We start from the raw sequence: 12,163 nt of genomic DNA, 5'->3' as shown, positions 1-12,163 counted from the left end.
TTTGTAGATTTCCATCAGGTCACCGCTCAACCTCCCGTGCTGTAGTGGGAACAATCCCAGTCTAACGAACCTCTCCTTGTAACTCAAGCGCTCCATTCCTGGCCACACACTGCTGAATTTCTCCTGCATTCCTTCTCGTGCTACCGTATCCTTTCCCTAGGGTGGTTACTACAACTTCACATTATAATAGGCGGGAGGAGAAGATGGCAGCGCGACGCAGCGCGCGCAGCTCTCCGGTGAAATGATATCGCATCTGTTAAATAGGGGCCGTGGACAATTCTGATTTGATGGAGACGGACGTGAGAAGCACAGAGGAACACCTGGAGAAATTTCTGAAATGCCCGGTTCACTGCCGCTGCTACTGTGCAATCGAGAATCTCCGGAGGGAAGGCCCCAAAATCCCCGGCTTTGCCTGCTGCTGGCGACCGAGGCTGGGGTCCAAGCATTCGGCAGAGATGGTGCTCGGTACTCGGTGTCAGAGGGCTGATCGGAGCTCAAAGTTTTCGGATGACTCAGAGTCGGACAGTGGTCGGGCATGGCAGGGAGAGTTTTCTTCCTTCTCCCGTCTGCGTGAGGTGTGGGACTTTCGAGAGACTTTGAACTTTTTTGCTGTACCATGGCCTGTTCTTCATCAAGTTATGGTATTGTTGCACTGTTGTAACTATATGTTATAATTATGTGGTTTTTATTAGTTTTTCAGTCTTGGTCTGTCCTGTGTTTCTGTGATATCACACCGGAGGAATATTGTATCATTTCTTAATGCATGCATTACTAAATGACAATAAGAGGATTGTGTGTCCTCATAATCTAATCTATCCCAGGTGTGGCCTAACCAACGTCTTGTACTACTGCAACATGATGTCCCAACACTGACACTGAATACCACTGCCGACGAATGCAAGCATGTTAAATGCCTCCTTCACTGCCCAATCCATCTGTGTCACCATTTCAGTGAGCCACAAACTTGCACCCCAAGACCCCTCTGCACTTCAGCGTACGATCCCATATGACTTATATCTCATGTAAAGTTCCTTCCTGTGCCTTGCTTGGCAATCTTGCCGTGCCTTTAGGGTTTGTCTGTTTGACGAGGCCGAGTTGCCAGCTCGACGCTCGCCCCAGCACGGGTGCAAGGAGCTGGCCAGGTTTGAACCCTGGAACTCTTGCTCCAAAGTTTGGGACATCACTGGCACCGACTTCCCATGGAAACATATATGTTGACTTTTGTTTGATTTCACCCTTATGATTAGTTTTGGGACACTTTCATTGGCTTAAGTACACAATATAAATATGTGGAATCTCCGTAGACTGATGCTCATACCTCAGGTTCTTTCAGAATGACTATCTTTGTGAGGTGGACTCGCAGTTGAGCACCTAGAGAAGCATCTCTCAACAGTTCAGCAGCCTGCGGAAAACAAAAAGACACGAGGGTTCTGTCATGAGTCACTGGCTCGGATGGGGTAGATCTATGTCTGTTTCCCAAGGTAGAGGTGGATATAAGCTTAAGGTTACAGAGAGTGCAGAGGAGATTTACAAGGATGTTGCCTGGATTGGAGGGCGTACCTTACAAGAATAGGTAGCGTGCACTTGGCCTTTTCTCCTTGGAGCGATGGAGGATGAGAGGTGACCTGATAGAGGTGTATAAGGTAATGAGGTGCTTTGATCGTGTGGATAGCCAGAGGCTTTTTCCCAGGGCTGAAATGGCTAACAATGAGGGCCACAGTTTTAAGGTGGTTGGAAATAGTTACCGAGGGGATGTCGGGGGTAAATTTTTCACACAGAGAGTGGTGGGTGTGTGGAATGCACTGCCAGCAGTGGTGGTGGAAGCGGATACAATAGGGTCTTTTAAGAGACTCTTAGATAGGTACATGGAGCTTAGAAAAATAGAGAGCTATGTGCTAGGGAAATTCTAGGCTGTTTCTAGAGTAGGTTACATGGTCGGCACGACATTGTGGGCCAAAGGGCCTGTAATGTGCTGTAGATTTCTATGTTCTATGTTAGAGGTGAGTAGGTTTAGAGGGCACATGAGGGGTAACCTTTTCACACAAAGAGTAATTGATTCTGGAATGAGCTGCCAGAGAAGGTGGTGGAGGCAGGGAGGATAACAATAACATTAACATTTAAGATGCATCTTGAATAATAATAACATTTAAGACACATTTTGAAGGTAGTTGAATGAGCAGGGTAGAGAGGGATATAGAATTAATGCAGGCAAATGGGATTAGTATAGATAGGTGTGATGGCTAGCATAGACATAGTGGGTTGAATGGCCTTTTACTTGCTGTACAACTCTATGATCACTCTAGTAGGAAAGGGAATTGCATGACAGAAATTGGACAGTGGTTGCCGTGGAGATATAACAGAGCTCTCTTGCTGCCAGAGGCTTTGCTGTAGGCAGGTCGGCTAATGAATAGTTTGCCTTCTAATACCCTGGTGGTGGCACAATGATGGATTTGTTGCCAAAGCCTTGGGCAGTTGTTTTTGTTTCGAAGGAAGGGCAAAGATACTCACGATATTCAAGTTGGTGAGGACGTAGCGCTCTGTGTCTTGCTTGTGGAAGTTGTACACATCATGCCCCACCACAACCAGGAGCTCCAGGTGTTTTGTCTCCTGCACTGACCGTCTTGTAATAAAGGAATGCTTAGTTTGTCCTGGGATGTAAATTGGTAAGTTGGTTCATTATTGTCATGTTTACCAAAGCACGGCGAGAAGCTTCCCTTGCATGCTGCCCATACAGATCATTTCACTACAATGGTGCATTGAAGTAAGACGATAACTGAGAGCACTCGGAATAAAGAATACTCAATATTTCTTGAGAATGATTCAAGTCATAACTGTGGGATAGAAGCTGTCCTTGAGTTGATGGCACATACTTTCACACTTTTGTATCTTCTACATGATGGGAGGGAGGAAGAAGAGAGAAGCTTCAGGGCAGATGGACTCATTGATTACTTCATAGGTATAGCTACGTAATTGGGAGTGGAAATGGCAAACTGACAATGGAAACAAAGAAAGAGAAGGTCTTCTGACATAAGAGGATTGAGGTAGGCTGCAGATCGACTCCACTTACCCACCTCTGATCTATTCCCCCCAACAACCTCACTATCCTCAATATTGAAGGTACAACGCCCTTAACTTTTGGGAGACTGAGTTCCAGAGTCCTGCTGCATTTACCTTCTGAATATCCTGCGAAAATATCTAGGTCTGATTTTAAGATTAAATCCTCTTTGCTCTGGATTTCCAAGGAGAAAATAATTTCTTATTAGTTTGACTTATCATCTTAAACGTATCATGTTTAACTCTGTAGAGACCATGCATTTCATTCACCTTTGTGGTGCTCCCCATGCTCATAAAGCCCACCAGTGAACCTCCGGGTGAGTCCTAGACGCAGACTGGTGCTGTACTCCAGAGAAAAGTGACAGTCTTCAGGGAAATGGTAGATACCCGAAATCAGCTTTTCCCTGAGTACTCACTCAATAAATTTCTCCATTTAAAGAAGAAAATATGTTTGGGATTGCAAAGACTTTACTGCCAGTAAAATACGTTTGAGCTACATGCACGGTTGTAGGAAATGTGCCTGCTAACTTATAGACAGTGAGATTAACCTTTGTTGTAGCAACATTGGTTAAGGGATAAAGATAGCCCAGGCCCACCTCAGGGGAAATCCTTATTCTTCCAATCATCTTATTAGCTGCTTTCTGCTTGTCGGGACAGGGGTGTCCCTATGAAACAAGTGCAGGCAACCAATATGCCCCCCCCCACTCTCCCCCCTCCCCAGCCTCATTGAGTAAAGAACAGGATTGGGAGTTTAAGAGCAGCCATCAACTAAATCCTGGGTTTGGCTCTGCTCTTGTGTCAGAACATCAGTAGTTACCCAGAAAGCTCTGGTATCCCTAGTGTCTGCCTGGGAAACACATCTGAAGAACCAGACTGTCCAAGTCCTGGTGCAGCTGTTCAGTGACGCACCTTCATCCTTGACAGCAAGCCTAGAGGACGACAGATCTGCAGTGCAGATAATGCAGCCTTGTTGAACAAGATACTTGAACTGTTCTACAACATACTCAGTATTCAAAACTGTATCTCTCGACTCAGTCTGGACTTAAACCAAAACACAACCAAGCTACCGATAAACACAAGAGATTCTCTAGATGCTGGAGATCTTAAGCGAAACATACAAATGTTGGCGTTTGAACAGTTGAACAGAAACGATTGATGCTTTGGGCTGAGCCTCTTCATCAGGACTGGGAAAGACGGGGCATAAGAGGAATAAGAAGGTGGGGAAGGGAAGGAGTACGAGCTGGCAGGTGATCAGTGAGACCAGGTGAGGGGGAAGGGAGGATGAAGTAAGAAGCTGGGAAGTGATAAGTGGAAGAGGCAGAGGGCTGAAGAAGAAGGTAAAATTTTGATAAGCATTCAAAACAATTGACTAAAGCACAAATGCTGCCATTGATTATTTTAGCTGAACCGCAGTCTGCAGCATACTGACAACAGAGAGACAGAAACTACATGTTAGAACGGCAAAGAAATAGATGAAATGGGGCTCATTATTACAACAGAAGACTAAATGTCTGAGTAAGAGACTACAGACTTTGTGCAGCTGTGCTTTTGAGGCCAATTAAACTACCCCTTTTATCAGGTGATCAATTTAGAATGTCTAGAATCTCTTTTTTTTTGTTATTTAATATGTTTTAATAAATATCACAACAATTCTGAAGTTAATAAATTATTAATGATACAAACTTCGCAAATGCATTCTGTGAAACTGCATTTCGGAAACTCCATCCCATGCCTGCAGACAGTAAACTGAGAAGATACAATAAATAGTCTTAAGCAAGAAGATTATGTCAAGCGTTTGAGATGAATCAAGATAATGCTATTTCTAGGAGTTGAACAGAGTTTCCATAATCTGTTTCCCGCTTTGAGTCTTTATATCAAAGCAGAAATGGAATTAATCTTTGTAATGTATGGTTTAAATCCCTGCGTTCCTGCACCTCTAAATTGACTGTAGGGCAGCATCTCATGAATAATTTTCCAAATTAATCATTGTCACAGCACCGAAGTGCCATCCAGAGCTCATTTCAACCAGAGCTGACAGTTCCACCGCGCCCCCCCCATTGTCTTTTCCCCACTTCTCATAACCTTAAATAATTAAACTGAAAGATTTTGTTCAACTTTGGTACTACGTTTAAAAACAAAGTAATGGGTTACAAGTGGAAATTTAGGAAAGATAGGGTAATAAATTGAATCAGCTAAGATTTGTTAAACACTAAAGTATAACCCTACAAATGTTAGAAATATGCAAATCAGTAGTGCATTTGTGGAAAGTTGTTCCAACTCAAACTTGATTAACATGATGAAATAATAATTTATGGTGTTTGTGACGGGGTCCTGAATTACCCCTATGAACTGTGCTTTTGAAAAGAGAGGGAGACGAAGACTGCTTTGAGATAGTGTTATGAACCCCTAAGGTTCATATTTTCTGTGCACTGTCACTTTAAGGCACGAGGAAGAACTGAGACTAACTTTTGGATTTCTGCTGAGTTGGAGGGAGAGAGCACCGAGCAGCTTGTGGGTTGCCATGGTGACCAAGGGCGGCATTATTTGATGGACAATCGATGTTATGGTTTCTCTGCAGCGTGTTTACTTTTTATGAGGACACTGGTTTCAGCTTCTGTATTCTTACAGAGAGAGGAGGGAGGAACCGTTTGAGTGACAATTGGTACTCAGTACGGTGAGATAAATAGGTCAGATGATAGACCTCACACGTGATTTTGGACACTGAATGAGCTTTGTTGTGCCCACAGAAAAAGTAGGTCTTTTGGAGGATCGATCGGGTGGATCAATCAGTGGCTCTCGCAGTGTGAAAAGGAAGTGACCTGTGGGGAGTTATCCGTGTATCCAACCCTTGCCTGGGTTGATAATACCACCACAGAAAACGGTCTTCTTTGTTGTGGGTCACAGTCGGTGACTTTTAAAGGATTTTGGAGGACAACAGGAAGATCGATGGCGTCAGCTCACCTGAAGATTCAAATCTCTCCCTCTCCCTCTCTCCATCACTACTCAACTCAATACCACGAACTGAACTGAACTTTACTCATTATCGTAAGACTATCTATTTACCCCTAGACTTGAAGAAGCTTGGTTTTCATATATATTTCCACACTTATTTATATATAATCATTGCTAACTTGTTTGATTTATCTGAATTTATATTACTGTATTGCGTAGTTACTAATAAATATTATTAGTTAATAGCAATATTGGACTCCAAAGTGTTTTCCATTTCTGCTGGTTCTTTATTCCCGTCACGGGGTACGTGACATGTTAATGAAGTTGAATATTTGAACTTGCAAAAGGCATTTCATAATGTTGTAAATCATTTTACTCACTGAAAAGAATCTGAAAGATTAAAGGAGTAGTGGTGAAATGGTTGCAAAGTTGGCAAATGCTGTGAATGTTGATTTACAGACTATTTTTAAATTGTTTTGTTAAAATGAGTCTGGAATCTCAGGAGCACAGCTCAAAGTTACAACCGTCTCCCGGAGCTGGAACTGATCAGATATCAAATGTTTTAATTCTTACTGTCACTGGCAGGACTCCAGGCATCTTCTGAGAGTGGATAATGGAAAGCTACATGAGGAACAATCTCCTCTCCATCAGTAAAGAGTTTCAGATCTCTTGGGCAGATGTAGATCTTCTTTTCCTTTGTAAATATCATTGCATGCTATAGGAAGAGGTGTTGGAGAATGAAGAGGAAATTAAATTAAAGTTGATTTAAAGTTAACTTACATGGATCAAGTACTTAAGAACTTCCAGAACATTGTTACAGATGTAACTCTTACAGTGTATACAAGTATTACATCCCAGGACTGCAGATTCCAAGTTCTGTTGAAATGGGATTTAGGGATAACTATCGACCCTTACACCTGGGAGAATTCCCCAACTCTTCTCATAGTCTCTCAAAGACCTTTGGAGATGCAAGAGACTGCAAATGCTGGAATGTGGAGCAACAAGCAACCTGCTGGAGGAATGCAGAGGGTCGAGTGACATCTGCAGGAGAAAGGGGATCATTGTTGGAATGTTGACAATCCCTTTCCTCCTGAGGATGCTGCTCAACCTTCTAAGTTCCTCCAACAGTTTATTTGTTGCTCCAAAAGACATGTTATGTCCACCAGAGGCCAAATGGGTCCTCAGTTCAACGTCTCATAAGGAAATGTAGTGGAGGCACTCAATACAACCCCTCAAACCTACTTTACCATGCAATCCATACCCTACCACACTATCTCACTCCAGAGAAACACTGTATCATTTCTTAATGCATGTATGCATTTCTAAATGACAATAAAAGAGGACTGAGTGTTCTCATAATCTAAAAAAAAATAAGATCGGTGTTGGCCCGCACCTCATCCATTTTGATATCTGATCCTCATTCCCCTTAATTTTCTTTGTGTCCAACAATCTATCAATGTCATCCTTAAATACAGTGAGACCCATAGTAACTTGGAGTCGAGAATAACAAAGATCCATGATCTTCTTAATAAAAAACTTTCCTTTTTTGGTCTTAAGTGGTCAATCCCTCATCCTGAATTCTCCAGCCAAAGGAAACATATTCAACCTAAAGTAACATAGGTTTTACATTACAAGCACAGTTGGCACTCACTAGATGACCATGGCAAAAGCTGATCAGTGCCCGAGGCCCTGGGGGCCATACCAACTCGCCATTCTGCACACAGCTCTCCGGCAATTGCCTGACGATGCTAAAGGACGAATTGAAGACGTGATGAATGAAACACAAATTTGAAGTGAGTCGGTTCTCAGCTGAGAAGCGAATCTGGTACACCTCCCCTGAAGTCCTCAGGGTGCACAGTTTCTTCCGGCAGGGGTGTCCCTGAGTCAGATCCTGGCACTGACACTGGATATCCGCTGAACATGGCTCTGCAAATTAAAATGGCAAATTATAATCCAGCCTGTGATTCTACAGCAAAGCAGTTCACCCAAAACCCAAGATCAAACGTACTGTACATGCAAGCCCAGGAAAGTACAGTTTCCAAATCCCTCACTTCCATTATACGGAATCACAAAGGATCAGAATTCCCATGTATTCACATTTATAGAATCTACTGAAGCTAAAATTTCATTCACATTAATTCCATAGATTGCTTCCTATTCACTCCCATTATATGAAATAGATCAAACAGTTTACATTTACTTCTAATGCCCATGATCCCACATAAACCTAACCCTCTTCCCATTCGTTCACATTGTACCAGTGCTATCTCTCTGAAGAATTTTATCAGCACCCCTCCCTTTCTTTCTATTGCTTATCTCCTTCCACTTTATAAGCCAATAAGTATTTTGGTTGCCCCACTCCTTTAGGACATCTCCCTCACCTGAAAATTCATTACGTTATCAGAAGATAATTCTGTTATTCTGGTGATGTTATATTGATCCCCTCTAATTATCAGCTCAACCAATGGCTGGTGGAAACAGTTTCCCACTTAAATTTACTCAGATAAAACCGCTTATAATTATGATATCTTTCGCATCCCTTATCCTTTCTTGTCCTAATGAGAAATATAATCTTCTCTCATTTTATAGCATAACTTAAGTCCCTCTCTCTAGTCAACACCTTGTGAATCTCCTCCAAATCAGCGTTTCCAATCTGGGGTCCAAGGACCCCTTGGTTAAAGGTAAGGGTCCATGAAACATAGAAGGTTGGGACCCCCCCCCCCACACTAAATTATCTCCAAAGAAGCCTCATTCTGCCCAAAAACAAAGTTTAAAATCTTGAAAGTGTTCCAATTCTGCCCAACTGCTTATTTGTATACAGTTGTTAAATAAAATGTGAAAAGATGCCCCAAAGTGCTTCATAATTCATTAGGTACTTTTGAAAAATAGCCACAGTTGTACAGAAGGCATCAGTGAATGTGACTCCACAACAAGATCCACAAACAGCAAGGAGAGATACCTGTTTTGGGGGTTGTTAACATATGTGAGGAGACACTTGGGAAAGTTCACTTGCAAACACAGGAGACTGCAGATGCTGGAATCGGGAGCAACACACAAATGCTGGGGCAACTCAGCAGGACAGGCAACATTTATAGTGGGAAATAGACAGTTGCCATGTTGACAAGAAAATCTGCAGATGCTGGAAGTCCAAGCAACACACAAAATGCTGGAGGAATTCAGCAGGCCAGGCAGTATCAATGGGAAAGAGTGAACAGTCGATGTTTCGGGCGGATGCCCCTTATCAGGACTGGAAAAATAGATGAGAAGTTAGGGCAAGAAGGTGGGGGAAGAGGAGGAAGAAGTGCAAGGTGGTAGGTGATAGGTGAAACCGGAGGAGGGGGAAGGGTTAAGAAAAGAGCTGGGAAGTTGATTGGTGAAAGAGATGAAGGGTTGGAGAAGGGTAGGAGGGAGGGGGAGGAGCACCAGAGGGAGGCGATGGGCAGGTAAGGAGATAAGGAGAGAGAGGGAAATGTGAATGGGAATGGTGAAGGGGGTGGCAACTACCAGAAGTTTGAGAAATCGATGTTCATGCCATCAGGTTGGAAGCTACCCAGATAGAATGTAAGTTGTTGTTCCTCCTACCTGACTGTGGCCTCATTGCAACAGTAGAGGAGGCTATGGACAAACGTGTCGAATTGGGAATGGGAAATAGAATTAAGATGGGTGGCCACCAGGAGAGCGGCATTTTCTGGTGGACCCAATCTACGTTAGATCTCACTAACAGACAGGAGGCCACACCGGGAGCACCAGTTACATTAGATGACCCCAGCAAACTCGCAGGTGAAGTGTCGCCTCACCTGGAAGGACTGTTTGGGGTCCTGAATGGTAGTGCAGGAGGAGTTTTAGGGGCAGGTCTGGCACTTGTTCCACTTGCAAGGATAAGTGCCAGGAGGGAGATCAGTGGGGAGGGACGAATGGACAAGGGAGTCGCACAGGGAGTGATCCCTGTGGAAAGTGGAAAGTTGTGGGGGAGGGAAAGATGTGCTTAATGGTGGAATCTCATAGAAACATAGAAAACCTACAGCACAATACAGGCCCTACAGCCCACAAAGTTGTGCCGAACATGTCCCTACCTTAGAAATTACTGGGCTTTCCTATAGCCCTCTATTCTACTAAGCTCCAAAAACCTATCTACAAGTCTCTTAAAAGACCCTATCATATCCCCTTCCACCACAGTTGCCGGCAGCCCATTCCATGCACTCACCACTCTCTGAGTAAAAAACTTACCCCTGACATCTTTTTCTTTTCAAATCTTTTTATTATTATTATCCAAAATTTACAAGAGTACATCGAAGTAAGCAACACTTACAATGTCTCAAGAAAAAAAACATTATTATAAAGATCGAAAAAATTTTGGTGATAAAAAAAAGAGAAAAAAAAACCCCACTAAGCAAGAAAAAGTGAGAAAAAAAACCCCATTAGGTGTTCAACCCCAGAGCCATGCATCATAGAAAAAGCTTCTAAAGATAAACATCGAACCGCCAGCAAGAAAAAGAAAGTACCAAAAATTTACAATTAGATGGTGGGGGAGATCTATCAATTAACTCAAATGATAATAACGAGCAAATGAACCCCATCTTTTCTCAAAATCAAACATAGGGTTCAAAGGTTTAACTTCTAATTTTCTCCAAACTAAGACATAGCATCACTTGAGAGAACCATTGTGACAAAATGGGAGCTGATGTATCCTTCCACTTCAACAAAATGGCCCTCCTAGCTATCAATGTAACAAATGCAATAACATGTTGGTCAAACAAAGAGATACCTCAGATATTTTGAGGAATTATTCCAAAAAGCACAGTTAATTTATTAGGTTGTAAATTACTTTTAAGTGCTTTAGAAATTGTTGAAAAAACTGACTTCCAGAACTGTTCCAATATAGAACAAGACCAAAACACGTGCGTCAGTGTAGCTATCTCAGTTTTACATCTATCATAATAACTATCAACATTAGGGAATACTTTAGACAATCTCTCCTTCGTCAAATGGTAACGATGTACAATTTTAAATTGAATCAGTGAATGACTAGCGCTGATCGAAGAAGAGTTAACCAGCTTCAGAATCCGCATCCAATTCTTTGTCATAAAAGTCAAGTTAAGTTCCTTTTCCCAGTCTTGTTTAATCTTAAATAAAGGACACTTATCTCATTGTTAGAGTAAATTATAAATTCTTCCAATTCAACCCTTCATCAAAGGGTTATATTCATAATAGTATCTAACAGGTCAGCATCCAATATGTAAGGAAAATTACTTAAATATTTTTGTAACAAATGTCTAACTTGAAGGTATTGTAAAAAGTGTGAGTAAGAAGGAGAATATTTATCAACTAATTGTTCAAAAGACATCAGTCTATCTTCTTTAAATAAATCCAAAAAAGAATTAATACCTTTATTTTTCCAAAGTAAAAAAATTGGATCACTCAAAGAAGGCTTAAAAAAGTAATTTTGATAAATTAAACTACAAAGTTTAAATTTTTTAAGATTAAAAAAATTGTGGAACTGGAGCCAAGTTTGTAAAGAATGCTTAATCACAGGATATACATTTAAATTATCAACTTCAGCTAATTGTATAGGTAAAGCAGCTCCCAATAATGAGGTTAAATAAAACTGTTTCACAGCTTTCAATTCCAAGTCTACCCAAATTGGCCGATCGTTCTTATCAACCCAATGTAACCAAAAAGACATGTATCGCACATTATCAGCCCAGTAATACATTCTTAAATTAGGCAAAGCGAGACCTCCATCCTTTTTCAACTTTTACCCCTGACATCTCATCTGTACCTACTCCCAAGCACCTTAAACCTGCGTCCTCTTGTGGCAACCATTTCAGCTCTGGGAAAAAGTCTCTGACTATCCACACGATCAATGCCTCTCATCATCTTATACACCTCTATCAGGTTACCTCTCATCCTTCGTCGATCTAAGGAGAAAAGCCAAGTTCACTCAACCTGTTTTCATAAGGCATGCTCCCCAATCCAGGCAACATCCTTGTAAATCTCCTCTGCACCCTTTCTACTGTTTCCATTCTTCCTGTAGTGAGGTGACCAGAACTGAGCACAGTACTCCAAGTGGGGTCTGACCAGGGTCCTATATAGCTGCAACATTACCTCTCAGCTCCTAGATGCAATTCCTCGATTGATGAAGGCCAATACACCGTAT

General features: G+C 42.0%; 1 protein-coding gene across 5 annotated transcripts in view; it reads right to left on the bottom strand.

Moving 5' to 3' along the window:
• adamts13 (ADAM metallopeptidase with thrombospondin type 1 motif, 13) overlaps nucleotides 1–12,163 on the bottom strand; it is a 91,859-nt gene that overhangs the window by 61,801 nt on the left and 17,895 nt on the right. For all 5 annotated transcript variants that reach the window (XM_072240438.1, XM_072240435.1, XM_072240439.1 and 2 more), the window contains 4 exons: nucleotides 7,658–7,932; nucleotides 6,580–6,721; nucleotides 2,509–2,648; nucleotides 1,319–1,402 (listed from right to left, as the gene is read on the bottom strand). In XM_072240438.1, coding sequence (XP_072096539.1) covers nucleotides 1,319–1,402; nucleotides 2,509–2,648; nucleotides 6,580–6,715 — 360 coding nt within the window. In that variant the 5' untranslated portion in view covers nucleotides 6,716–6,721; nucleotides 7,658–7,932. The remainder of the gene's footprint in view (nucleotides 1–1,318; nucleotides 1,403–2,508; nucleotides 2,649–6,579; nucleotides 6,722–7,657; nucleotides 7,933–12,163) is intronic.

Source organism: Mobula birostris, chromosome 22 (assembly GCF_030028105.1).
Source record: "Mobula birostris isolate sMobBir1 chromosome 22, sMobBir1.hap1, whole genome shotgun sequence".
Classification (NCBI taxonomy): Eukaryota; Metazoa; Chordata; class Chondrichthyes; order Myliobatiformes; family Myliobatidae; genus Mobula; species Mobula birostris.
The sequence above is the reverse complement of the archived record's forward strand: the minus strand, read 5'-3'. Positions and strand labels throughout refer to the sequence as shown.